We start from the raw sequence: 26,314 nt of genomic DNA, 5'->3' as shown, positions 1-26,314 counted from the left end.
TCCAGATACCATCAGACTTGGCAGACCTCTTTAAAGCAAACTACCTCCCCCTCTGGTCAGCGATCAAACGAGACCTTGAGCGTTGGACAAAATCCGGCCTCTCCTGGATGGCACGCCTCAATTCAATAAAGATGGTGATCCTCCCTAAATTCCTATACTTGTTTCAAATGCTTCCAACCCAGATACCAAAGCCCTTCCTCCTGGAGATCAAGCGGGCCATTCTCCGCTACCTCTGGGCGGGAAAATCCCATAGAATTGCCTATGACACCTTGATAAGGCCCAAGGATGAGGGTGGAGTTAACCTTCCAGACAGACACATACTGCAAGGCATCACAGTTGCGAATCCTGGTGGACCACTTGGCAATGGGCCCGAAGAAGCAGTGGGTGGGCCTGGACACCCTGCTTTTCTCCCCGGTCACACTAGACGAGTGGTTGTGGGTTCCTAGGGCAAGTATCCCGAGAAGAATTTTGAACCATCCAGTGCTGGGAGTGTTCTGGTCTATATGGAGGGAGGGGGGCTACCTCAGGTGGCTCACGACATGGCCCTCGCCCCTGAGCTGCATTTGGGCTCTTCCACTCTGGGAGGGGATCAACAAACCACTGGCCTTCCAACAATGGTATGAGGCAGGCCTCTGTAGAGCCGGACAACTTTGGTCGGAAGGGGAGTTTATGTCACTGGGAAATTTGAAGGACGCCCTAGGCCTCCCCAATCTTTCCCCCTTTAGATATTTGCAACTTAAGGGGGCCCTTACTGAGAGCAGATGGGGGGATACCCTTAGGCAGGACTTAACAGACTGAGAAATTTCTTATCACACACAAGGGGACCAAAGGGGTGATATCACGGCTCTACAGCTTTTTGCTGTTCTCCACCCCACGGGACCCCCCCATCCTCCCAAGTACAGTGGGAAAAAGACCTAGGCACACCCATAACCGAAAAGAGATGGACCAAGATATGTAGACAGGCCAATCGCTCCACAGCTGCGCCCCAATACCGTCATCAGGCCCTCAAACTGATCCACAGGTGGCACTACCCCCCGCCGAGGATAGCCAGGATGAGAGCGGGCTACGACCCACACTGCTGGAAATGTCATACTGAAAAAGGGGACTATATACACATGTGGTGGAAGTGTCATGTGGTACAAACCTACTGGACCGAGGTCCTGTCCTGGATTAAAGAGGTAGACGGAATGGAAAGGACCCTGTCCCCCTGGATACTGTTCGGCATCTAGGTGGAGGGGGGTCCAAAGGTGAAACACGACCACATGCTACACGTGATGCTTGTTGCGGCTAGGTGCTGTTGGGCCCAAAAATGGAAATCACCCCAACCCCCGGGGGAGGGAGAGTGGGTCTCTAAAATACGGGCAATCTACGACATGGAATTTTTAACCCATCTGATTGACAAATCTTGGTCCAATATTGAGGGCCTATGGCTTCCCTTCTTTGATAAATATGGGAAGACAGTCTGAGACGCTAGAAACATTTTGAACGGACTCTTTGGGCTCGAAAATTGCTGACTGGGTACTCCCCCCAATATGAAGGGATAGGCTGATGCCGGAGATGTCGATGTTGGGTCATGGCCCTTGCCTCTTGAGCGACCCCTACCCTGTACTTGTGACGTGTCTTTGAGAGATAATGTGTTGGAGACTGCTGTTATTATAACTTCTTGAACCATGGTGTGGTAAAGGGAGGGGGGGATAAATAGCTGTGATTGTTCTTGTTCATTCATCCTGTTGGTTGTATCATTGGATTGTTTATGCTATAATCACAAAACTTTAATACAAATCGAATTTTCAACAAAAAAAAAATCTCATGGCGTGGCCATTTTAGGGGACTAGCCACGTTTAGGAGCCTAACGGGGTAAACGAGAATGTGCACACTAGAAATAACACAAACATTGTAAAAATATAATTGCTGCCACAGGCTTGTCTTAAGGCACTGTGAGAAACCTGAAGGTATTCTCATTCCTAATCCCCCTGGATCCTCCATGCAGGTGGCCAGGGAAAGGCCATCGCTATTGGATCCTGACCCTATGGGTGGACAAGCGAGGGAGGATCACCTGTGTAGAGGGTTCTTGGGGAGTGGGAGGTAGGTATCTTTAGGCGCGAAATGGTATCCCCCTTATCCTCTTGACAAGCAGCTTAGCACTCCCCCAACCTTTATGGTTTTATTTTAGGGTAGTCACCCCTTTTTTCCCTCTTGGGGCACCTAAAAGTACTGAGACAAGGAAGAAGCCAGGAAAGAAACCGAGCAGAAGCAGCCATAGGAGCGAGGGAGGCCAAGACGCTGGAACGCCGACAGAGACGTTGTGGAACGAAGAGCCTGCGGAAAAAAAGGCTGGCAGCAGGCGTTAACGAAGATCGAGGGCCCTGCTGAGCACAAGAGCTGGAGTGGACTGTTTGAAGCACCCAACGATCGGACTTTCCCGCGAAGAGGGATAAGCCGTTACAAGTAGCAACGAATCCTGGGCAAGTGCCTGGGACACTCAAACACACCGGGGCGCTCCGAAAAGCTATACGTTTAATAGCAGTCTACATAACGAAGCAAAGGTGTCCTTATTGAATATCGGAATAAATGAAAGCAACACCATTACAACAACTGAATATTGTACTGAATGAAACGAGCAAAGTTATCTATAAATTGAACTGAATGAAAGAAGCATAGTGGTGTTTAAACAACATTACATCCATTAAATACTGAACTGAAGCAAAGCTGCTTATAATGAATACCAAACTGAATTAAAGATACGTAATTGAGTTTATTGAATACTGCATTGAAAGAAACAAGCAAAGTGGTGTTTATTAAAGAACTTGAGTTGAGTAAGCCAAGCAGCATTTTTGAACTACTGAATGAAATTAACCAAGCAAAGATGCAAGTAATGAATACTGAATAAGAGGAAATAAGCAAAAAGACATAACATTTCAACTGAATGGAATAGGCAAAACATGCACCTGTTGAATCAAAGTGAAAGGAAAGAACAAACTTGTTGAATTATTACACAATGAACTGCAAGCAAATGGAATAGTGTGGGTGCAAAAGTTAAGTCAAGAGTATGAGACCACGGATGTGTGAAGGCCAAGGAGCTACTTTGAGAAAATACTTGTTTGGCTGAATATTGAACTTCTTAAGGAGACCTACTAGTTCCTGGTTGAGTGACCTGTAATGGGTGGACTGTGTGGTTGAAAACTGTGGCAAGACCTGAGAACCCCCATGAGCCAACTAGGAAGTTTACTGTGGTGAAAGAGAAAGAGCAAAGAGTGGTGAACATCAGACTTGGGGAAGGGAACCCTAAGGTATACAGATTTGTGGAAAATCCAGTTAAAAAGCAGAGCTTCAAGAAATTTCTATTTGTCTTATACTTTTTATATTGAACTTGGGAAGGAAGCTATACGACTGATTTTCCCTGAAATTTATTGAACTTGGGGAAGGGCACCATGACCTTTTACAAAAGTGTGGAACAGTATTCCTTCAAACTCATACGAAGGTAAATTGAAGATTAGAAATGAACTATTTGACATTTGGGGGAAAGAAGCCGATGAGTAAGCTTGAGCTGCACATAGCACTGAACTTTATGTTTGGAATCCCCAATGACTTTATGGTTGACATCACTATATATATTGTTTTGTATTAGTTGTGAGGGCAAGCATAGGTTTTGGACACAAAGTTGTACACATCGACAGACTTTCCTTAGTTTTCTTTAGGTAGGGAAATCCCACCTTAACTTAAGGCAAGATAGGCCTTATTTCATCCTGAAGTTTTTTTTAATAAAATATTGTTCAACAGTAGATCTGTTGCCTTTGTCTCCTTCCCTGATGCCAATCTCACAGCACATATAAAAGTGACCAAAAATCCCAAGCGTAAAGGAGCAGGGTGATCCAAATGTATCCTCACTGCATTCTACGATGCTGTGTGCAATCTTAAAACGTTACTAAAGTGTAAAAGTCAAAAGGGAAACCGTTTTCCAGTACTGATAGTTTGTAGGACTGATCAGTTGGCTCATAACAAAAGCTGCAAAATACCAGGGGAGTGAAGCTGAACGCTTCACTTCCCTGTAAAAAGTCAGGACAAGTTAAAAAAAAAAAACAAATGCTAAATAGGGAAAGTTGCTGACAGAGAAATCTTTCCTGACATAGTGGTGAGTGGGCGTCTTGAAAGGCGGGGAAAATGGAAGGGCCAGGATATTGGGGAAAGAAACCACACCAGAGTCTGTGTAAAACAGGCACATAGAGCCATCGATAGATGTTAATATTAAAGGATATTTTGTACCGCGCACTATCACCACCGGAGTGGTCCCCTGGCGGCTCTGAAAGAGGGAGGGGGGGGTGAGTTAGTGTGAATAAGCTGGAAAAGTGCAAGAGAGCAGTGATGTGCTGATGGCAGCTTCATCCCGGTGGGTCCGTCAGCTGGGCTTGGGGTGTTTTACGGTCGGCAGTCGTCGTGTGCTGTTGTGCAAGTCTATGTGGGGTTTGTTTTTTTGTTGCAGTGTAATGAAGTTAGTGCGGATTGCTGCGTTTTAGGCTTGTGGTTGTGTTTGGTTAGAGTTTGAGAAGTGTATGCAGAGGGATGAAATTGTTAGTAGATTGGTTAGTTGGCATTGCTGTCCTTACAGTTTTACCTTTAATAAACCACGGAAACCAGGCCAACAATCGGCAGAAAACACCTCATCTGACGCCTCAAGCGCTGAACTTGAAGTACTCCCAGGACAGAGCAGCGAGTCTGTTCCAGGACCCACCGCAGAAGAACCAGCTGCTAATTCCACGCCTTTTTTAGAAAAAGGCCAATCCGAAGAGGACAGAAGAAAAAACCCACAACGGAAAAAAACGACGAAGAAACATTGATAATTAATATTTTAGCATACCAGCTATCTAAAATGGAACTACAAGTCCTAAAGAAAGGGTTATCTTTAGTTCCAAATAACAACAGCACTCTGCTCCGTGAAAAAATAGACTTTTTCAAACTAATGAGAAAGCTAAGACTCAGTCTTTTTTGATTCTCAAGATGAGGATGCAAGCACTACGGAACCACATAGATTTCTTGAACTGAAACACAAGAGTCACTTTAACCCCCCCTGTTCAGAATCACATCCTTCTATACTTTGAGAAAACTGTTTTACAAGATCTGAAGAAAATTCAGTTAAAAAATAATACACAAAACAACTTCTCTGCGAGAGAACGTCGGACACTTAAAAATCTCCTTGATAATCAAACGATCATTTTCAAGCCAGCTGATAAGGGAGGAGCGTTAGTGCTTATGAACAAACAGGACTACATCGATGAAATTAAACGTCAACTTGATGACCAAGATACATATATGGAAGTACCCCTGAATCCGACTGAAGCAGTAAGATCCCTCATCAAGGGAGTACTTGATGAGGCGGAAGCCAATGATGTCATCTCAGAAAAGACAAGGCAGTTTCTTGAAAACAAACATCCCATTATGCCAGTGATCTATATACTTTCTAAAATACACAAGAGGTTGATAAATTCACCTGGATGGCCCATTATAGCGGCCACTGCAAGTCTCCTTGAACCATTGGCCCAATATTTGGACAAAAATTTTACAACCTCTCATACAGGAATCTAAGACTTACGTCAAGGACACAATGCACTTTCTACACAAGCTTAAAAATGTGCAAATCGTCAAAGGAAGAGATGTGATGTTCACGATGGATGTGACATCTCTCTACACCAACATCACACACAAAGAAGGCCTTGAAGCAACCGAATGGCTCCTACTTCAATCAGAGCAATGTCAAGGAGACAGACTATTTGTATTAACCTTATTGAAATTAGTTCTTACGAACAATTTCTTTAAATTTCAAGATCGCTTCTTTCTTCAGATATCTGGCACTAGCATGGGTGCAGCAATGGCACCTTGCTATGCCAATACCTACATGTACTACCTCGAACATGAAAATATTCTCAGTTCACAAAGATGGATGAGACATTTGCCATTGTATTTAAGATACATCGACGATATTTTCGGAATCTGGTCCAGCCCGGAAGAAGAATTGCAAAACTTTTACGGAATGATGAACTCGATTCATCCCCGTATTCAATTTACCACTGAGACAAGCGACATTACCATCCACTTTTTGGATGTGGAGATATATGCGAGTAACACCACTCTGGAAACAAGAATCTACACCAAGAAGACCGATAGGAATAGCCTGCTGCTTGCCACAAGCTTTCATCCTAAGAACTGTCGATAGTGTCCCGTTTAGTCAATTTCTGCGTTAGAGGAGAATAATCTCGGAGACCACTGAGTATGAACGACAATCACGGCTACTGGAAACTGAATTCACATCGAGAGGATACGACCAAATGACAGAAGTCGTAGACAAAGTCAAAAAGTACTGGGAGAGAGTCATTACTGACTCCTAAACCCCCCAAGTCGGGTAAAGCACTGGTTTACGTGACTACCTATTCCATGCAGAGCATGAAGATTAAAAGGGTGATTAAAAAGAACTGGAGTATGTTTAGAATGGATCCACAATTGCAGCAACTGTTCCATGAAACTCCAACTTTTGCCTACAGAAATAGTAGGTCATTACGTAAGAGCTTGGTCAAAGCTGAAATTCCATCGTCTAGCCCACAGAAAGTGTTTAAAGGTACCATCCCATGTCACAATGGCCAACATTGCGGCAATATCATCAAAGGCAACAGCATATCACACCCCCACTCTGGCAAACCCATTTTTCTCAAACACTCGTGCACTTGCGATGCCCAAAATGTTATTTATGCATTAAAATGTCCATGTGGGTTATACTATGTAGGCATGACCACAAGAAAAGTTAAAATTAGATGGTCTGAGCATAAATCAAATATCCGCAACAAGAGTCTTAAATCACCAGTATCATTACACTTCTCTGAAGCACGGCACACCATTGCAAAATTGAAATGTGTTATATTGGAACAAATCACAGCAGGAAGCAGGGGAGGTGATATACAGCGCAAACTGTTACAACGTGAAATTTTGTGGATTGAACTGCTGGACTCCTTAAGTCCACGTGGCATGAACATCGAATTTGACCTTATGTGCTTTGTGTAACTGCATTTTTGGAAAATTGTTAATCACTATGTTCTGCTTGTTATAATATGTCACTGTAATAGTGCTACCTAATGTCTTTGTAAATTGCTGTGGTTAGATTCCAAATCTTACAGCTTGTACCATCTACACATGGACTTCTTGTATGACACATTGTTGTACTTGTTCTATTTTTCCATGATGACTACAATTGCTACCTCTGGAGTTTGGTTTAGCTCGTTTTATCTTCCGATGACTGAAGTTCCTCCATGTCTGTTGCCACCCTTCTAGTCACTCTTTTAGCTTCTGACTCAGTTGTCCAGCTAACCAGTGTCCCCTCCTCTTTTTTCTCAATTCTTCCCCGCTTTTGGATGTTGTACCCTTATGATCCTTTCACGCATGCTATACATAAATATACTGTTCCACTGTTATTGAGCATTGGGTTTTTCCCGTGCTTTTGCTGTGCTTTTACCTGCAACTTCCGCCCTTAATCAGATTTATGGGCTGCCGTTTACACATTCAGTTTGGCGGTCTTAAAGTGGCTTCCATTATCTGACATTCTTTGCGCCGTGGGGGCACCCCGTAGTTCTCTTGAGCTACGGTCGTTGCCCCCACACGCACGTTATCTCAACATTCTTTTCATATACTTACCTTCGGATACCCCTTTTAAGCAATCCTGCTCATAGCGATGCCGCCCGGTCTACGACTTTCCGTGACCCATCGGCCGCATATCTTTGAAGTTGTTATTTTTATCCCTATGGCAACACCACACTCGGCCTCCCACACCAAGATGGACGTCTTCTTGGGACACTCACGCGCATGCATGAGTTTACCATGACAACGCTTTTTGTTGTCAGTAAATAGTCACTCCACACGTACGGCTACAGCGAGATGACCTGTTTTCTCCTGCACTCGCAGGTAAGCGATTTTCCGCCCCTTGAGCTTTTTACACACTGAACCACCTGGTTCACGTTACCCGCTCGAATGGTACTTTCCGAATCATGCGAGTATGCTCGCATCTGATGCACGCATTCCATGTGGATGTACAATTTTGCCACGTGTGTGTTTTGACCCGATGTCACTGTTTCAGTGACTCAATGAGGTCGGCATAGTTGTGCTCTCCTCTGTTTCTGGTTTTAATCCTCCCCTAGTTTGGTGCTATTTCCCGCCTGATTACTCCATTCTGCTTTATCATTATACGGACAGTGAGCCTTTTTCTTTTTTTGCTTTCCCTAACGTTTGGTCTTCTGATCTTAACCCCCAGATACCTTAGCAACCTGTTGCTACTCGTGTTTGTTTGGATCCCTTGTCTGTGCCCCGGCTCTTGTTTCAGCAAGGTTAGTGACTTTGACTCTTTGCACTTTACTTTTTGACTTTACACTCATTTTAGAATTCTACTCAAAAATCTTCTTTCTTTACTACCCCACAGAGACTGATATGATCTAATGGTTATGAATATGAAAAATGAAATCTATCCCCTGAAGATGGTTCTCTGAACCGAAACGCGGCCTTATTTGTTACATCAACATTTAAGATTTCATTTGTATATTTGAATGGTGGAACCTATACATTGAGAGTACTGTGAACTGTAATTGCTATACAGATTTGCAGTAGTGTTGCTCTATAGGAGCTGTTGTCTATCAACGCCCTTTTTTTTTGTTCCTACTTATGTTATATTGAACATCCACAAGTGCTCCTTTTCTATGAAAAATAGAGAACACTGACTGTACTAGTTTTGTTTCACTCATGTACGACTTGTTGGATTATGAAGATTAAAATCCAAAAGGTAACTCTTATGTTTGGGTTCTGATTGTTCCATTTACTTTGCTACTTGTATTTACAATGTATTCTTATTAACACTGCTAAATTGTGTAATCACATTTGCTTTTGTAAACTAAAGAAAGTTAAGCGGTGTCTGCACACCGAAAAATTCACGCCTCTCTGGCTCCAAATGTTTAAGTTAATTTTGATTCAAAATAGAGGGATGTTATGTCCCTATTGAGTGCATCTGGGCTTGCTGTGTATCAATACACAGCTTTGGATTTGTTTGGTTTTTTCTGTCCCAAGTGGCCTTGTGACGACAGCCCGATTGCACCATAAGACTATGTGTAACATTTGAACACTATTCCTTGTTGATGCATTTTGATTTACAATCCTTCTACTCTTAAATCTTGACTTAACTTGCCTGTGCACCCCTATACCCTTTGTTCTTGCTTTGTCCTTGCAGTTATGTCTATGAATGATGTTTGCTATCATTCACTATTCCATTGTTGCTAATTTTCAATATTCTTTCTAGATGTGAGGCAGGCTAGTGATCATGATTACAATCAAATGTTGCACTTATCATCATTCACAGTTTCATCCAAGTGTGGCGCATGCTAACATTCACATTTCTATCTAGATGCGACACAAGCTAACATTAAGAATTCCATGCTAATATGATAATAAAATGCAAATCTGTGTCCTATCTACCTGTCCTATCCACCTGCCCCTATGCAACATTATCACCCGATTGTTTCATTTTTTATCATGTGTTTTGGGCTTTGAACAAAAAGTATTATTCAACATCCCTGTTTAAAATGAATTGTGCGCCTCATTTTGTGGACCCCTCACCCCACTCACACTCTCCTGAGAATAGCCTTGACTGCTCTCCATTGCTACCTTTATTGGGTTTTGGCTAACCTCTCAAAGTGCCCCTGTTAACTAGAACTAGGGTGGCCTCCTAAAATGTGTCTGCCAGGCCAGATTCTCAAAATCCATCTCAATTCACGAGTTGTTTTCTTTGAACTAATCGGGTTTACAACACCAAAAAGGATATTTTCCCAGCCTTGTCTCTTTCATTACCTCTCGGTCGTTATTGTGAGCTGTCATGGAGGATAGACAAGGCTCAATGCTCTCATGCCAGGGTAACACATCCTCCTGGTAGTTATCCAGCAGCTTGGTCAGAATCCTGTAATAAAGGCAGAAAAATAAGGGCCATTAACTTCAGGCAAAAAAAAAGAAATAAACTCCAACTGCTGACCACTAACGACAACGAAAGAAAGCCTACATTTTGGGATTCAACAATATCTGAGGAACAACCATGGAACGAGAATGCAAAAGTCTGAAATTAAAGATGATCTTCATTAAAGCAGAGTGTATCCGCTGGAGGTCTTCCCTTCTACCTTCTTCTCTCTGAACAAAATCTAGCAACGTTTTTCCAACTCAAGGGTACCCCGGCTTTCCCTGATTCTAGTTTCACAAGTACCACAAATAACTGTGTGCCACTGAGAAACCATCACCATCCGTCTTGCAATTATATTCTACACAAAGGCGGACTAGCATCAGCTGGCTACTTAAAAGCAGTGAACCCAATAGCATACTGTGACAAATCTTCGGATGCCGTCCCTTCTCCCCTAGGGGGAGCCCCTTCCCATGAGGCCAGTGAGGTAAGACTTCGACTCAATAGTTCCCCTGGAGAGGCTCTCAGAGGGAGAATCCCCCTATGGTATTAGGGACGACTATCAGAGGAGAACGCAGTATAACACCTGGTTCGCTTTACCTAATGGTCCATTACCCTATCTCCCCATGTACATGTCTCACACCGATAGTATTAACAGTACTGGGACTATGAATAGTACAACTGACCCAAGGGAGATCAAGGGTAGAAGTACTGAGACGAAGAAGAACTACATTGACTCTCGAGAACATGCAGGTGAAAAGTACTTGGCCGAGGAGAAGGTGCAGAGCCATGTAGAGTACTCCTAGGGAACCATAAAGAGCAGTCTAGTTGTTGCCAGCTGTTCATTAGTCAATGGAGAGTAAAAAAGGAAGAGACTCAGGAAGCAGTGGTCTAGTCCTTCCTGGACAAGCTGCAGGAACCACCATGGTGCAGGAAGGTGGAAGGAAGCAGACCAGGACCCCAGGAGGGGAGCTCGAAGGACTACAGTCAGTCCAGAGTGGAAAGACCAGAAGGGGAACTGGCAGAGAAGTTCCTGGTGTGCCTGAAGTTTGGGAAGCACGTGAAGGTAAGACCACGCTGCACAGAGAAAGATTGGGACTGCAGTGTTCCCGGGTGACCAGAACCCACAACAAGGCTCCCTAGAGGTAGGGGAGCACTTGGGCTGGCTGGTGGGAAACTAAGAAGGTGCAGTCAGCAGCTTCATAGTCACATTACTTGGCAGGCAAGCAAATCAGGTCTGCCTCGCAACAAGAGAAGCTTAATGGTCTGGGACCCACCAATTGAAAGCAACACAAGTCATTTCTCGTGGCGGTACTTGGGAGAAGAGGGATCCAAGTGCACCAACATAAAGAGGAGGGGTCTGTGAGTCACTCCCATGAGAAAAAGGGAAACCACATAGACTTTTACTAAGGACCGTACTTGGCAGGGAAGTGAACCAAGTTGGCCCAAGCAGAAAGAGAGAAAAGCCGAGGTCTGGGACCCATGAGAGACTGTAACCAGGGAAAGAGTATGATGAATCAGAGGTGGTTATCCCAAAGAAGCTGGTTTGGGACCCTTCTCATGTGGCCAGAGAAAGGCAAACGCTTCCTGCTCCTAACCCTGGTGGTGGTGTTCTGCAGGTGGATCACATGGGGGCAGGAGAGCTCAGAATCCGAAAATTGGAAGAACCCTATAAATAACATCCCTAGAGATCCTACAATTTTTATGCCCCATTGTACAATCGAGGCCTATGATGTAAAAAGCATACAGACCATTGGGGGCTCCAAGTCCAAGAATGCCCAAGTACTGGGACGAAGAAGAGGGAACCAGAGGTACAGAACTGCAGTATGGAGTCTAGTGGTTCTAATGACCCACACCTGAGGGGGACGTTTTAATATTTAAAGCCTTTTGAAGGTGCAGGCAATTAGAACTAGAAGGTGGAGCAGTAGAAGAAGTTGCCAGCCGCAGTTACAGAAGCACGAAGACGCAGGAGCTGCCACTGTCTTTGAAGTGGATGTCTGTTCTAAGAGGGTCTTCAATACTGAAAAGCTGACGTGTAGCGGTCACACCATGGGAAGCAGTGTTTCTACGGGCTTTCCCAGTGGAGAGAGAGGCAATCCTTATTTTGTATCCTGCCACAGTGGCTAGTGAGCACCGGAGTGCAAGAGAAGCAAAGGTGGCTCCTTTCCCTATCAGCGCAGGCCGCGGGAAAGCGACCGAAGCAGTCAGTCGTTCAGGAAGCATTAGAAAAAGCAGAATGGGCAGCGTATCGAGCAGACACGTATAAAACAACTGGTGAGTTTCCCTTTATTAGGTAAACCTGGAACGCTCCATAGTCAACTGCTGGCTGCTAATCATTATTTTGAATACCAAACTAATGTAAGAAAGTCGCACTGGCGTTATAAGAACTATGAAATAGGACAAGAAAAGAAAGGTTACAATTATTATTGCCTGAACCAAGAGCATTGCCAAAAAAGTGAGAGGACACTATTGAACCAAGATAGAAACCCACATTGGCACAATAAAGAAGGGGTCAATACTTCAGAAGGACTATAACCAATATTGGCAAAATAAATAATATTGCAGAAAGATTGTAAATCTAATTCCAAGTATAAAGGAGAGGCAACAGTTAAGCAAGAAGCAACAAGCATTGTCTAAGCCAAAGAAAGTGTTACTAATGTGAAAGTAGGAAATCGGAAGTGGCAGGAGAGAACCCTACTTGTGAAAGATATCAAGGAGAAGAGAAACATAACCTGCCCTGCATGTGGCAAATCAATCAGTGAAATACACAGCACAAATGTGTATTTTGTCCTCGCAGAGAAAGTTGTGCATCTAAATGTTATTGAAAGTCAAAGACTTTGCTAAAAGTGTGAAACAAACCTCACCACAGAATACTTGTAGCAGAATTAGGAGTTTTTATCCAGGCAGGCGAGTACACCAGGAAAGGGATTATTAGTGGTATTCCTGGCTGGTTAGTGTACCACGACGAAGTACTGTATTGTGGTAGAAAGGTTGTGATGGAAAGAAAGTGGCAAGACCACTAATGTGTTTGATGAACTGTGACAAAATCATCTGCACAAGACTATGTTGATGAATAAGAATTGTGGAAGTGTTTGGTTTTCAAGGCGAAGAAGTGATAGACACATTGGGCCTCATTACAAGTTTCCCTGTAAATCACAGGTGATTCCGTGATCCCGGTGGCACAGTTTCCGGCTACTGAAATCACTGAATCACTGGTACATCCAGCCCTCCAGATAAGGTGCATATGAGACCTTTTTACTCATAGAAGTCTTTTAAATACGGCCCTTTTAATTCGTCCTTGCGTACCACGTACACCGGTTATTTATGGCAGCACCCGATTAATCATGGAGCTCACTGGTGACAGCATGGCTAGCAGCAACTTGCAAATCCACTCTTTACTTCAGTAATAGACACAGTTCCTTGAAAGGAGCAACTGAGATGAGTGCTGGTCTGTTTAATTTTTTGAACCCTCTCCTCTGTTAATGATTCTATCAAGATAATACTTTCTGAGTAATGTAAACGATCCGAACCTCTATAACCTCTGCAGCACTTGCGGGATGACGGGGACTGGAGGAAACACGTACAGCAGTGGCAAGGACCACTCCACCACGAACGCGTCTCCTAAGGCTCCTCTTGGAGGAAATTCCTGCGAGCAGAACCTTTCGCACTTCCGGTTGACACTGGAGGCGAAGAGATCCACTTGAGGGGTCCCACAAAGAGCAAAGATCTCCAGGATTATCTCCTGAGCCAACTCCCACTCGTGAGAGATTGCGCTCTGCCTGCTCAGAGCATCCGCCGTCTTGTTTTCATCTCCGGCCAGATAAACTGCAGAGATCGAGATTTCATGCTGGATGGTCCAGCACCAGAGCTGCATCGCCTCCCTGCACAGAGGAAGTGACCCTGCCCCCCCTTTTTGTTGAGGTAGTGCATGGAAACTGTGTTGTCCATCAGAATCAGGGCATTCTTTCCTCACACAGTCGGTAGAAAAACCCTGACGGCCCTCAGCTCCAACAGATTGATATGGAGTCTGGACTCCGACGGAGACCAATGACCGCTGTCGGTCAGCTCGTTGGCATGAGCTCCCCATCCTGTGAGGAATGAATCCGTCACGATCGTCACCTCCGGCCAGGGAAGCCAAAATGGAGCCTCCCGCATCAGACTGCCTTCCACGGCCCACCGCAGAAGGTCCTGGGTGACCGAGGGCGGCACCTGACCGGGGTCCGACATCCTGCCGGAGGACTGTGACCACTGGAGCTTGAGAGCCGATTGCAGAGATCTCATCCGCAACCTGGCCTCTGGCACCAGAAGAATGCAGGATGCCATGAGTCCGAGCAACCTCAAGAACTCAAACGCTGGGAGACTATAGGCATGTTGAAACTTGTGCACCATCTGCTGAATGTGGTGAGCCCTCACCTGGGGAGGAAAACACTGCCCCAGGGACGTGTCGAGCACTGCTCCGATGTACTGGAGCCGCTGAGTTGGCGTCAAGTGGGACTTCTTTAAGTTGAGGGAGAAGCCCAGCTTGTGAAGGGAGTGGCAGGTGACGGACAGATGATCCAGGACTTGCTCGGGAGAGCGCACCCTGATCAACCAATCGTCCAGCTAGGGGTAGACGTGAATCCCCCCTTTCCTGAGATACGCTGCCACCACCACCACCATGAGCTTGGTAAAGACCCGGCCAATCCGAATGGCAGGACCCGAAACTGAAAGTGCGGGTTGCCAACTGCAAACCTCAGGTACTTTGTGTGCTTGGGGTGGATTGGCACATGAAAATAAGCGTTCTTGAGGTCGAAAGACACCAACCATTCCTGAAGTTGAAGGGCCTGGAGGACTTGAGAAAGAGTAACCATCTTGAACTTGTCCTTCCTGAGGAGCTTGTTCAAACCGCACAAGTCCATGATGGGTCTCAATCCCCAGTCTTTCTTCGAAATCAAAAAATAAGGGGAATACCATCCCTTGTGCCTCTCCGCTACAGGCACTAGTTCTATGGCACCTTTCTCCAGCAGGGATTGAATTTCCTGCGCAATGAGCGGATCCGGACTCTTCAAAGAGATTTCCTGGTGGATTGTCGTGAGGCATCTGCCAGAAAGGACGACAGGAGCCGTGGGCTATGATCTCCAGAACACACACATCTGAAGTAATGGCACGCCATTCTACAAGATGCTGCGCCAGCCTTCCCCCAACCGGAGAAGCATGGGCCTCATAACTGAGCTGAAGCAGCTGCGGCAGTGCCTGAGGGCAAAGAGGCAACTTGGCACCTCGAGTACCTTGTTTTCCACCTCTGGCACTCCTACAGTTGCCCCTTTGACCTGCAGCCCCTCTCGATTTACTAAAGGACGAGTAGTATCGAAAGGAACCTCCCCTCCATTGCTGTCCCCCCTAGGACGAAAAGGCGGAGGTTGGCAAACTGCAGCGCCCAACGACTTCGCTGCAGCTTTGGAGGTCTACAACCTCTCAAGACTGTCGTCAGCCTTGCTGCCAAAAAGATGTTCACCATCAAAGGGCATGTTGAGGAGCCGGGCTTGCACATCAGGAGAAAACCCCAACTTCGCAACCATGCAAACATGCATATTACGGTGCTCGCCGCCATGGACCGGCTGACGCAATCAACCATGTACAGACCCGACTGAACGGATTCACACATGGCATCCTTGCCATCCTGCACGATAACAAGGAAACCATCCCGTTCCTCCCCTTCGGGAATATGATCAGCCGCTAAGGAAATACAGTTCCACAGAGAGTGCGTGAAACGAGACAAGGCACAAACAGAGTTGGCAGCCTGAAGCGCCATACCCCCAGAAGAAAACACCTTCGCCCAACCGTCAAAATGTTTGTCGCCCTTATCAGGAGGGATTGTAGGGTACAACGTCTGTTTTGCGGGGGCCGCAGCCGCCTGCACCACCAAACATTCCAGAGTGGGGTGCATGGTCAAGTAGCAGGGGTCGCCACTGGCTGGGCGATATTTCTTCGGCAAGGACTTGCCCACCGCCAGGAGACTCTCCAGAGAAGTTCAAGCCGCAGCCACCCTTATCTGCAAGGCCATATGGAATGGCAGCACTGGGTCAGCTGTTGGACCGTGGTCCAGGATATCAGTCAGGTCATCCTGCTGAAAATCCCCATAGGGGTGCAGACCACCCCAGATAATCCATGACCCTCGACATGAGGCGCCGATATGAGGATTCGGCTTGCGTGCCAGGCTCCAGCCTACCAAACCACCTCCGGAGAGGTGTCTAGACCACTGGCGTCGTACAGCAACTGATAACGAACCTCTTCCACTTGTCAAAGTAACAGTGCCTTGTGTTTGGTTTCCTAGATTCCTTTAGGATGTCCATACACCTCTGAGGCAAATTGAGATATCCAAACTCTATGACCTCAGAAGCCATGCTGCCAGGTTCATTGAGTTGGGTTGCTGGTGCACTGTTTGACCTTGGTGCTAGGACAGTAGGTTGTACCAGGCTGGAAGTTTGATGGGCTCGCACACCGCCATCCTGCGTCGGTATGGGAACCACGGTTGTCTTGCCCACATGGGAGCAACTAGGACGAGCGTCATCGACTCTGTTCATCTTGTTCACCACTTTCCTGGAGAGGAGTTGGTGGAAAAGCGTACGCAAACATCCCTGACCAGTTCATCCACAGGGCGTTCCCCTGGGAGTCTGGTTCGGGGAACCTGGATGCAAATCCTGGGCATTGTCTGTTTTCGCTTGTGGCGAATAAGTCTATAGTGGGGAAACCCCACTGAGAGAAGATATCTTCTACGACCTCTCTGTGTAGAACCCATTCGTGTTCCTCTGGGAGGGAGTCTCTGCTAAGAGCATCCGCTAGGGAATTGAGCTCCCCTGGAACATGTTGTAATGACAGGAAGATGTTCCGTCTGACTGCCCATATCCATATTTTCTGGGCAAGCTTGGACAGATTTGGCGAACGAGTCCCTCCTTGCTTGTTCAGGTAGAACATGGCTGTTGTGCTGTCCGTCCGGATCTGCACTGACAGGTTTAATAGGTGGGGTTTGAACGCTTGAAGCGCTCTGAATACTGCCAGAAGCTCTAGCAGATTGATGTGGTTCTTGGCCACTGAGGGAGACCAGAGACCCTGAGCTGTGTGGTGGAGATGGTGAGCTCCCCACCCCGTCAGACATGCATCGGTAGTGACTACTGCCTGTACTTCGGGATCGTAAAAGGGTTTCCCCTGTGCGAGATTCTCTCTTGTCCACCAGTGAAGGCTTTGTACTAGTGTTGGCGAAACGACCACTAGATCGTCCCACTGACCACTTGCCTGAGACCACTGTTTCACCAACCATTCCTGCATGGGACGCATGCGCAGGCGCGCGTGGGGACCAGGTAAATACAGGACGCCATCATGCCCAGTAAACGCATTGCTTTGCGTACCGTTATTTGTTGACCGGACTGATGATGCGGAATTTGCAGTAGTATATTCCGAATTCTTTCTTCTGAAGGAAAGGTCAACCCCTCTTGAGTATCTAGGATTGCTCCTAGGAACTGTTTGGAGGTGCTTGGCACCAGGCTTGACTTTTTCTCGTTGATTGAGAATCCTAACTCGTGGAGGTCGATAGTCCTTTGAATGTCCTGCAAATTCCTGGGGTTTCCCCCGTTATGAGCCAGTCGTCCAGATAAGGGTACACTGGGATTGCCTCCCTGCGTAGGTGTGCAGCCGCCACCGCCAGTACCTTGGTGAATACCCTTGGTGCTGAAGCTATCCCGAAGGGCAGTACCTTGAATTGGTAGTGTCGACTGTCCACCTTGAAGCGCAAGTACTCTGTGTGCTGGGAACATGGAAATATGAAAATAAGCATCTTTCATATCCAAGGTTGCCATGTAATCCCCCTTTTTAGGAGGGGGATTACCTCTTGTAGCGTGGTCATACGAAACTTTTGGGGCTTGACATACTTGTTGGCAGGCCGTAAGTCCAATACTGGGCGCATTGTCAAATCTTTCTTTGGGACAAGGAAGTAAGTTGAATAAATACCCTTGTTTACCTGGTGTCCCGGGACGAGTTCTATCGCGTCTTTTTCTAGCAGAATGGTGATCTCGTCGAGGAGAATCTTCTGATGTTCTAAAGAGTGTTCTCTTTGTCGTGGAGGATGGTACCGGGGACGCTGCAGTAGTTCTATACAACATCATGTGGATACTGTTGACAGCACCCATCTGTCTGATGTGATCCCTTCCCAAGCCTGGGTGAAGTTGGAAATGCGTCCCCCTACTGGGGTTGCGTGAGAAGGGACCCTGAACTGAGCCTCACTGCTTTGGTGGAGGCGTGCCGCCTCCCTTGCTGGGGCTGCCTCTGCCTTTACCACGACCTCTCCTATTACCCGTGCCGTAACCTTGGGTAGACTGTTGGTTGTTGTTCCAATGTGTACCCTGCCCCAGGGAATAGTTAGATCCTCTCTGGGAATTTTGACCGCGTGGGCGACGAAAATTACTATTCCCTCTCTGGTTAGGGGGTTTATTGGTTAACTGGCCAAGGGACTTGAGTGTCTCGTATTCATCCTTGGCATTCTTCAGTGCGTCTTCGACCGCCTTACCAAACAACAGATCGGTTTCCACCGGTTTGTCCAACAATGATGCCTGGGTTTCTGCCTTAAAACCAGGCTGCCGTAACCACGCATGTCTTTTGATAACAGTGCCTTCTGCTATCAATCTGCCTGCGTTGTCCGCGGCGTTGAAGGTTGCTTTCAAAATGCAACCAGACACGGCTCTACCCTCTGCGGAAATCCGAGCTAACTGGCCCTTTAAAGGTTCAGGAGCAGAGGCTATGAGTGCCGCGACTTCTTTCTTCCCACTGATGGCAGTTGTAGCTGGCCAACAGGGTGGTGGAGTTTGCAATCCTTGCTTGATAGGCAGACGTTGAGGCTACTTTCCTGCCGAAACCGTATAGATTTTTTTGGTCTCCTTGTCGGGAGGAGCTTCGGTCGATGACAAGGGTGTTAGTGACAACTAGGGAGTCTGGCTTCAGATGTCCTCTTATATAGAGAGGGTCAGACTGGGCTGCCCTGAAAAGTTTTTCAACCCTGGGATTGACTGCTCTGGTGAGGTTCGGGTTCACCAGGGACGGGTCTATTCTTCGCTGAATGGACTTGAGGATAGAGATGGTCTGGGCAACAGGCCTCCTTTCTCCCACTAACTCTTCTGCGAAGTCCCTCTCCTCCTGGACACCGTGGGTGTCAATATGGAAATGTTCTGCTGCGCGTGCGAGAACCTCGTTTAGGAGGGGTTGGTTATCGACAGGGGAGTCGGTAACCGGGGCTTCGTTCTCTACTGGGGAATCTACTCTGTATGTTTCCGGGTCTTCCTCTTTCTCTTCTTGGTCCTCATCATCCCCATAGTAGCCCGTCCCGGTTTGCTCTTCTACCATGCCAAATTCTTGGTCCTCACCAAAGTAAGCCTCTCCTTGATACAGCGAGTATGGTCTTGAGTATGGTTGTACCTCGAAGGGGTCTGTAGACCTCATTGGTGTTTCAAACCCGGGCTTCTTACTCCGGGGGGGGGGATAGGATCATTAGAGCCTGAGGGTGTCGCCCCTTGTGGATCATACGAGAGGAAATGTTCTGGATTTTTATCGTAAAAATCAGCCAAAGACGACATCTTTGACATGACCCTATCTATGTCTTCACTCGACCATTTTCTGGAACTGGGAATGACTCTCTCAGCAAGTCTATGGGATTTATCTTGAGTAGATTTGCTGGTTTTAGACATTTCAGCAGACCTGGTTTTGTCCGTTTAGGGGGAGTGGTGTGTTTCACAGGTGTGGAAGAGTGCAAAGGCTGCTTCTTCTGCTGTTTTCCCCCCTCCCTGTGAGTGGAAAAATGTTTTCCCTGTCCTTTAGTGGCTCCGGAGGTTTTCGACGCCTGGCGTCGAGGGTCGGGGGTGGGGTCCCTGTCCTTCGAGCGTGGGGCCTCGCCGATTTTGACTGCGGGCTCCGACTCCTGGAGCGCGGCCTGAGGGTGGAAGTAGTCTTCGTCTTCCGACGATCGAACTTCTGTTAGCCTAGGGAGCGAGGCACTCTGGGCAAGAGTGGATGATTGCCTGGAGTCATGCGGCGAGCTCGATCGAGAGCACCCAGAGGACACTGAATGGGGCCGTTCTGTTTGTGCCTCTTTCTGAGAACTTGACGTCGTCGAGTCTCGGTTGGACTTTGTGTGTTTAGTGTGTGAAGCGCTTGTGTTGCCGGGGGTCTTCCCCATAGCCGCCCTGCCGGACGACCTTCCGAGGTCGGGGACTTGCGCTCGGCTGTCTTTCGACGCCGTAATGCCCTCGCCGTCCGAAAGTACGGCGTCGCTGCCGTCGCTGAAGGCGCCCTCCGCTGCCATGGCAGCCTGCCTGGCGTGGTGGGCCCAACGCTTCGTCGAACGGTCCTTAAGTGTCTTAGGTTTAAACCTACTACACGCTCTGCAGTTCGCTGCGGGGTGGTCCCTCGGCAAGCAGAGATTGCACGTGGCATGCCTGTCGACCCAAGGGTATTTGCGATTGCACTTGGGGCAGAATTGAAAAGGGGTACCCTCCATATGCACCTTGAGGCAGTGGGCTGTTAAGTGTAGGAAATGTATAAGGTGTACCTATATACCACGAGTGTAGAGTATGTACAACCCCCCACTCTGCCTACTTGCAGGGCCGAGGCCAGAGGCCTTCCAAGGCCCGGGCCGAGGCCAGAGGCCTTCCGAGGCCCAAATCCGTCGTGCAGCAGCCGACGGTCGATTTCTTCTCCAGCCGGCGTCGAGTGTCGAAGTTCGACGTTGGGATGGGGAAGGATGTCGTCAAATTAATATTGTAAATATTTTAGCAAAAGTATGGTTAAGGCCAGGGGACTCCGCAAAATGCTTCCGACCAGTATGGCGGAAAAAAACAAACAATCTGAGGATCGCGTGAGGGATCTTGGGTACAGTGGACATCACACTAGGGATAGTATTACTGGCACGCCCTGTGTCGACGCCCATTTTCGAGTTTCGAAAAACAAACTAATACTCCGCAGCTTCCACTAGATGTCGGCCTATGCACAGCATGTGGTCTAAGCAGATTCCACAAGCCTCAGAAATATATATATATTTATATGTATGTGTCTGTTGCAGATTCAATATGGTTCTGAAGGTGCTCAGCCACTGTGCACGGTTCTCTTTTGGGAGTCACTTACCCGTGGGCTCTGAGTTACACAGCTGTTAGCACGGGCTTCCTATGTGCTCATTTTTATTATGGTATATATGGTGCCCTACTGTTGTGTTTTGAACAATTTAGGCTGCTTTCAACAGCCACCCCCTTTTTTAATTCCACTTGACAGACAGTAGGCAAAGACTTAGGCCTTTCATGTATTAGTTTACTGCCATGTTCTTGTGTGTTTTTTACAGAATGGTAACATCTACCTCCTGAGGAAGACGTTGTGTTAGCCACCACTACACGTCGAAACCGATCGAGATAAACTTTACAGGGATACGATCTCTGTATTTCTTTTTCTTCTGATCCACCCTGACAATATATTGGTTGACAATTGCTTCTATTGTTTGTGAACACATTAATATCGTCATTGTGGGGAATAGCTATGAATTCCTTTTCCCCATATGTTTTTAGTATGGTTCCTTTGTCTTAGCATTTTGGATGTATGTCACGGGATGAGTTGTGTTCGAATGTTGCACCTTGAATGGCAAGTATGTGTCATGATGTTTTAGCCGATTTTAGGCGTTTTTGCTATGTTTAAGTGATTAGTGTTTAATAATTTGTGATTCGTTCACTAGTTTTTAAATTTTTGTATCACTTTAAATACATTTTGATACACCATTATAAATATATGCTTTCTCTGGACAATTTCTGTTTTTTGATGCCATTATAATACTCTGGTCCAGAGGCTAGAGTTTTCCTGCTCCTTTCAGTTTTTGTACTAGTCCAGCACAATCATCCAGTAGGTGAATGATCTGCTGGTAGATAGTGAAAATGAACATCAGTGCAGAAGGGATTCTATTGCATTATTGCAATTGCTGGCTCACAAAGGATACAAGGCAGATAAAAAAGAAGCTACAATACTGCCAACAGGAGGTACTATACTTGGGGCAACTTATTTCTGCAAACGGGAATAAAATATTGCCAGATAGGGCAGCGGCAGTACATGCAAATCCTAGGCCCAGTACTGTCAAGGAAATGCAGCTGCTTTTGGGTTTATGTAATTATTGTAGGGCATGGATCCTAGACTACGCAGAGTACACAAGGCTGCTGTTACAAAGTCTCAGAGAAGGACAGAAGACACAAAATGGTAAATTGGAATGGACTAAAGAAATTAATAGACAATTTGAGGACTTGAAAGAAGCTATTTACACTGCCCCTGCTAAGCAACTCCATATTATACACAGGAGTTTATTTTCTCACTCTGATGGATGGCTCATGACAGCAGTATGGACCCAATAGAGCACAATGGGCCTCAAGCCATTGTCTTATTATAGTGGGACGCTTGACTAAGTCAAGCAAGGAAAGTCCACGTGCGAGCAAGCACTTGCAGCAGCTGCATTTGCTATAGAGAGAAGTTCCACGATTGTCATGGGCTGCTCTGTTACTTTGTTTGAGGTACATTAACTATACACCATTTTGACAAGAAGTTTGATAATCGCCATGCACACCTATTTTGAGTGTATATAGTAATGATTCAAAGTAATTAAGTCAGGAATAGTATGTTATTTCAGGTGCAGGGGAGAAGTGCTCAGCCTTGATATCTAGGCTGGAATACATACATGGAACAATAGTTTCCTATTTAAGGAAACCCGCGTCCCCTGCACACTATCAACATAAGGCTAAAAGCCTGTATAAGAGTTTTAATGGGTACAGTAAGTAACCTAGTAGTTTTCATAGTTTTTAAATAAATTTCATTGCTTTGTTTAGCTCACAAAGCTATTCTTAAATCACCCAATTTTTTCTTGACAACTTTTCTGTTTATCCAACAAACAGTAGTTTATTCATTTTATAACAAATCATAAATCACAATATAATGTGGCCCAACGCGTTTCGAGTATCAATTTTCACTCTTCATCAGGGGCAATGTGTTCTGTATTCTTAACATTAAATACAATTTCTGTAGAAAAAAGTAATAAATTAAATTAATTATCTAATGATATGTATTCATGTTTATACTTTTGAAACACAACAAGGTACTTCATTAGTTAGATAGAAGCACAAAAAAGAATATACAATTAATGGCATCATTGCATATTTTCAACCAATTACATTAGCTTAAGAGATTAGTTTTGTAAAAAGAATGAACTTTTTCACCAAATGCTTGGGAACCTATTGAGTTTGTAGACAAAACCATCAATAGATTGGGAGTGTGATTAATAACCCATTAAGAAAAAAATTGGGGAATGGTGTAACAAGATCCTGATCCTGTGCTATTTAGACATGTAAGAACTACAATGGTGAATAATGCAAAGCACCCGTAGTGAATATGAAGTGTAGAATAAAACCTAGACTTACTCAACGATGTCATGTTAGACACCACCAGTAGTCTTTTAAAGGCATCAGTGTGAACAGGTTGTAGTATTCTGGTAAAAAAAGAGAAATATATAATAGCATGGCTATATTATAAAAGAAAAGGTCAAGCCGCCTAAGAAATGGTAGCCTTATAGGATACTTACAGTACAAGCAGGTGACGGCTGGTAAGAGGTAGGGTATGGGCATTCTCCATCCGCACACGAATGCGGGATGAAAGTGGTATGTTTATTTATAGCCGTGAGTGACGTCACCCGTGCATGCGCATGATGACATCAAGTCGCGAGCTCCAATTCTGATTGGATTCAAATGTAAACATGGTCGCGAATGACGTCACCCGCGCGTTGCGCGTGATGACGTCAACGCGACCATCCTCACACGGAAAAATCCTGTAGAGTGAATCATGGGAATTGAAGTTTATTTTCCCATCGTATGGTATGGAAAAAAGTATGAAGGCGGCAACATCTGCTAGAACGCAGAATGTGCTCTCCTGCTGGGAGGCAATAGGTGGTAGTGCGCCCCGTTTGTGTGTAGATGCATCTGTATGCGTATAGACGCTCCCTAGATACACTAAAGGATAATTCAACTGATCGTGTGTGAGTGTTTCTGTATGTTATTCAAGACTTAAAATAATTAGCCGTCCTGGAGGTCATGGGGACTAGTAGTGGGAGAGCGGGCAATGTATGTCCACAACCTAACTAAGTGTTGTTAGTAGGATAGAAAAAATATCTAACGAAATAATGATAATTTAGTGAGCAAGTAATAAAAACTCCAGAAAAATGGAGAGAATTTATAATAAACAAAACAAGACAAATCGTCTTAAATACAAGAGACTCCCATGCATTTTTCAAATAATGGTATCAGTACACAAATCAGCCAGGGGGCATGGCTGGGCATCCGGCTGCCTCGTCGCCTGGCGCGGGAGCCCGAGCCCCCTAGCGGGAACACGGACAGCGCCAGCCGGGGAGGGAAGGCGGATCGGTGGCCTGATTCCAGAGCAGAGACCCCCGGGGGGACGAAGAGGCGGCCTTGCATCCTGTCCCGGGCTGGGAGGACCCGCCAGACCTGCCTGCGGCGACGGGGCCGGGGCCTTAAGGCTTGGGGAGCACATAGCCGCGGAGACCCGGCACACAGAGAAGCACACACCGGACCGGGGCCCGACCTGGAGGAGCCTGCGACCGCTACTAACACACATGCGGCGGGTGGGAACCTAGGCTCCTGCTGCATCGGGAGTAGGCGGGCCCCCCCGGAGAGAGGAGGACATTCATTGCGGCAGCTGGCTTCCTGTCGGACTTAAGGAGGCGTCAGCCTACGGGCACGTAAGGTGAGGGGGCTGCAAGTCCTGCTGGGAGGGAAAACAGAAGAGCGGCGGGGGGTGCGGAGCCCTTGTACTTTCAGCCCCGAGGAGTTTTTCGGGCGGGCCATCCAGCGGAGACCCAGAGAGGTCTGTGGGAGGACCCCCTGTATGATCGGTGGCCCCCGGTCCCATTACACAAACTGGCAGTCACCACGGCACCAACCTCCAAGTAATAAGCCCGGAGCTGGGGAAAACGGCAGGGGCAGCACAGACCGGACTATCAACTGCCCTCCCCAGACACACACAGAGACCAGCACAATATGGCGGATAGACTTGGCATGGGCACCTAAATCTGTCCAGTTCCTCACAAATTCATCTACAAAGCCAAATTAGCCACTAAAGCGGCTACGCCGGGAGACACCAAGAGCACTGTCTCCAAGCCTTAACCGGGGGGACAGTTCAAGGGGAAACATCGACAGGGTCAAAGAGGCAATCCCATAACCATGGCTGCCAAGAACAAGAGCAAGGCAAACAAAAGCGGTTTGTTGCAGGCGGACACAACAGGCCTCCTTGTAACTATGTGGGCGAATAAAGAAGCGGCAGAAGAGAGCAGGGCCAAACAAGGGGGAACCACAGGACAGGAGCACCTCGAGAGCTCACATTTGGCAGCACAAATCTCACGCCAAGACCTGCGCGGGGAGATGATCGCCCTTCAAACGTCACTGGGAAGAACAGTGCGGGATCAATTCCAATTAAAGAGGTCAGATATAAACCAGGCAATGGCAGAAATTAAGCAGGAAGTAGGTCAGCTGGGAGAGAGAGAGAGTCGAAAAAGGCCTACAAGAGGTGGGCAGAGAAACAATGGAGATAGCGAGGCAATTGAGAGGCTGGACCCCGCAACGCGAAATCTGGAAATCAGAATGGCAGATATGGAAAACCGGTCTCGAAGGATCAACATTAGGCTGAAGTTTCTGCTGGAAATGGTACAGGACAAGGATCTGAAGGAGACTTTCAAGGGGTCTACGCAGAGTTGCTGGGGGAGCCCTCTCCCGACAAGATGGAGCTAGACAGGGTTCACAGAGTGGGCTACCTCAACAGGAACCCGAAAAGCCAGGCTGCGAGATGTGTTGGCCGCATTTACAAGATATGCACAAAAAGAAGCAGTTCTCAGGGCGGCCAGACAGAAAGAGCCGATATCATTTAACGGTCAACGCATCGAACTTTATCAAGATCTCGCTAGCAGCACCCTACTTAAACGGAGATAATGGAGCCCAATCACCTCAAAACTCAAAGAAAAAGGAATCGGGTACAAATGGACCTTTCCATTCGGGCTCTTGTTTGAGTGGGCCGGCACACAGAAGCTCATAACTACTATGCAAGAAGGGGCAGACATCCTACAAATCAAATTGGATCAAGAGCCGGACCAGGAGCGGGGGGCGGCCGAATCGGGTAGACCACCGGAAGCGGGAGGTGGGATGAGACCCAGGCCGTGGGAGTGGTCAGTTGTGGGGGAGGGGAAAGGAGGAGACCCGCACTATGTGGGCCCACGGGGAAGGGTGGGGAAACAGAACCAACAGCAGA

The 26,314-nt window shown here is 46.8% G+C and overlaps 1 protein-coding gene across 3 annotated transcripts in view; it reads right to left on the bottom strand.

Moving 5' to 3' along the window:
- LOC138468363 (cullin-9-like) overlaps positions 1–26,314 on the bottom strand; it is a 1,322,368-nt gene that overhangs the window by 885,526 nt on the left and 410,528 nt on the right. For all 3 annotated transcript variants that reach the window (XM_069608895.1, XM_069608893.1, XM_069608894.1), the window contains one exon: positions 9,868–9,973. In XM_069608895.1, the coding sequence (XP_069464996.1) occupies positions 9,868–9,973 (106 nt within the window). The remainder of the gene's footprint in view (positions 1–9,867; positions 9,974–26,314) is intronic.

This window comes from Ambystoma mexicanum, chromosome 4q (assembly GCF_040938575.1).
Source record: "Ambystoma mexicanum isolate Mex_15411 chromosome 4q, UKY_AmexF1_1, whole genome shotgun sequence".
NCBI classification, from domain to species: domain Eukaryota; kingdom Metazoa; phylum Chordata; class Amphibia; order Caudata; family Ambystomatidae; genus Ambystoma; species Ambystoma mexicanum.
This window is presented reverse-complemented; position numbering and strand designations above follow the sequence as displayed.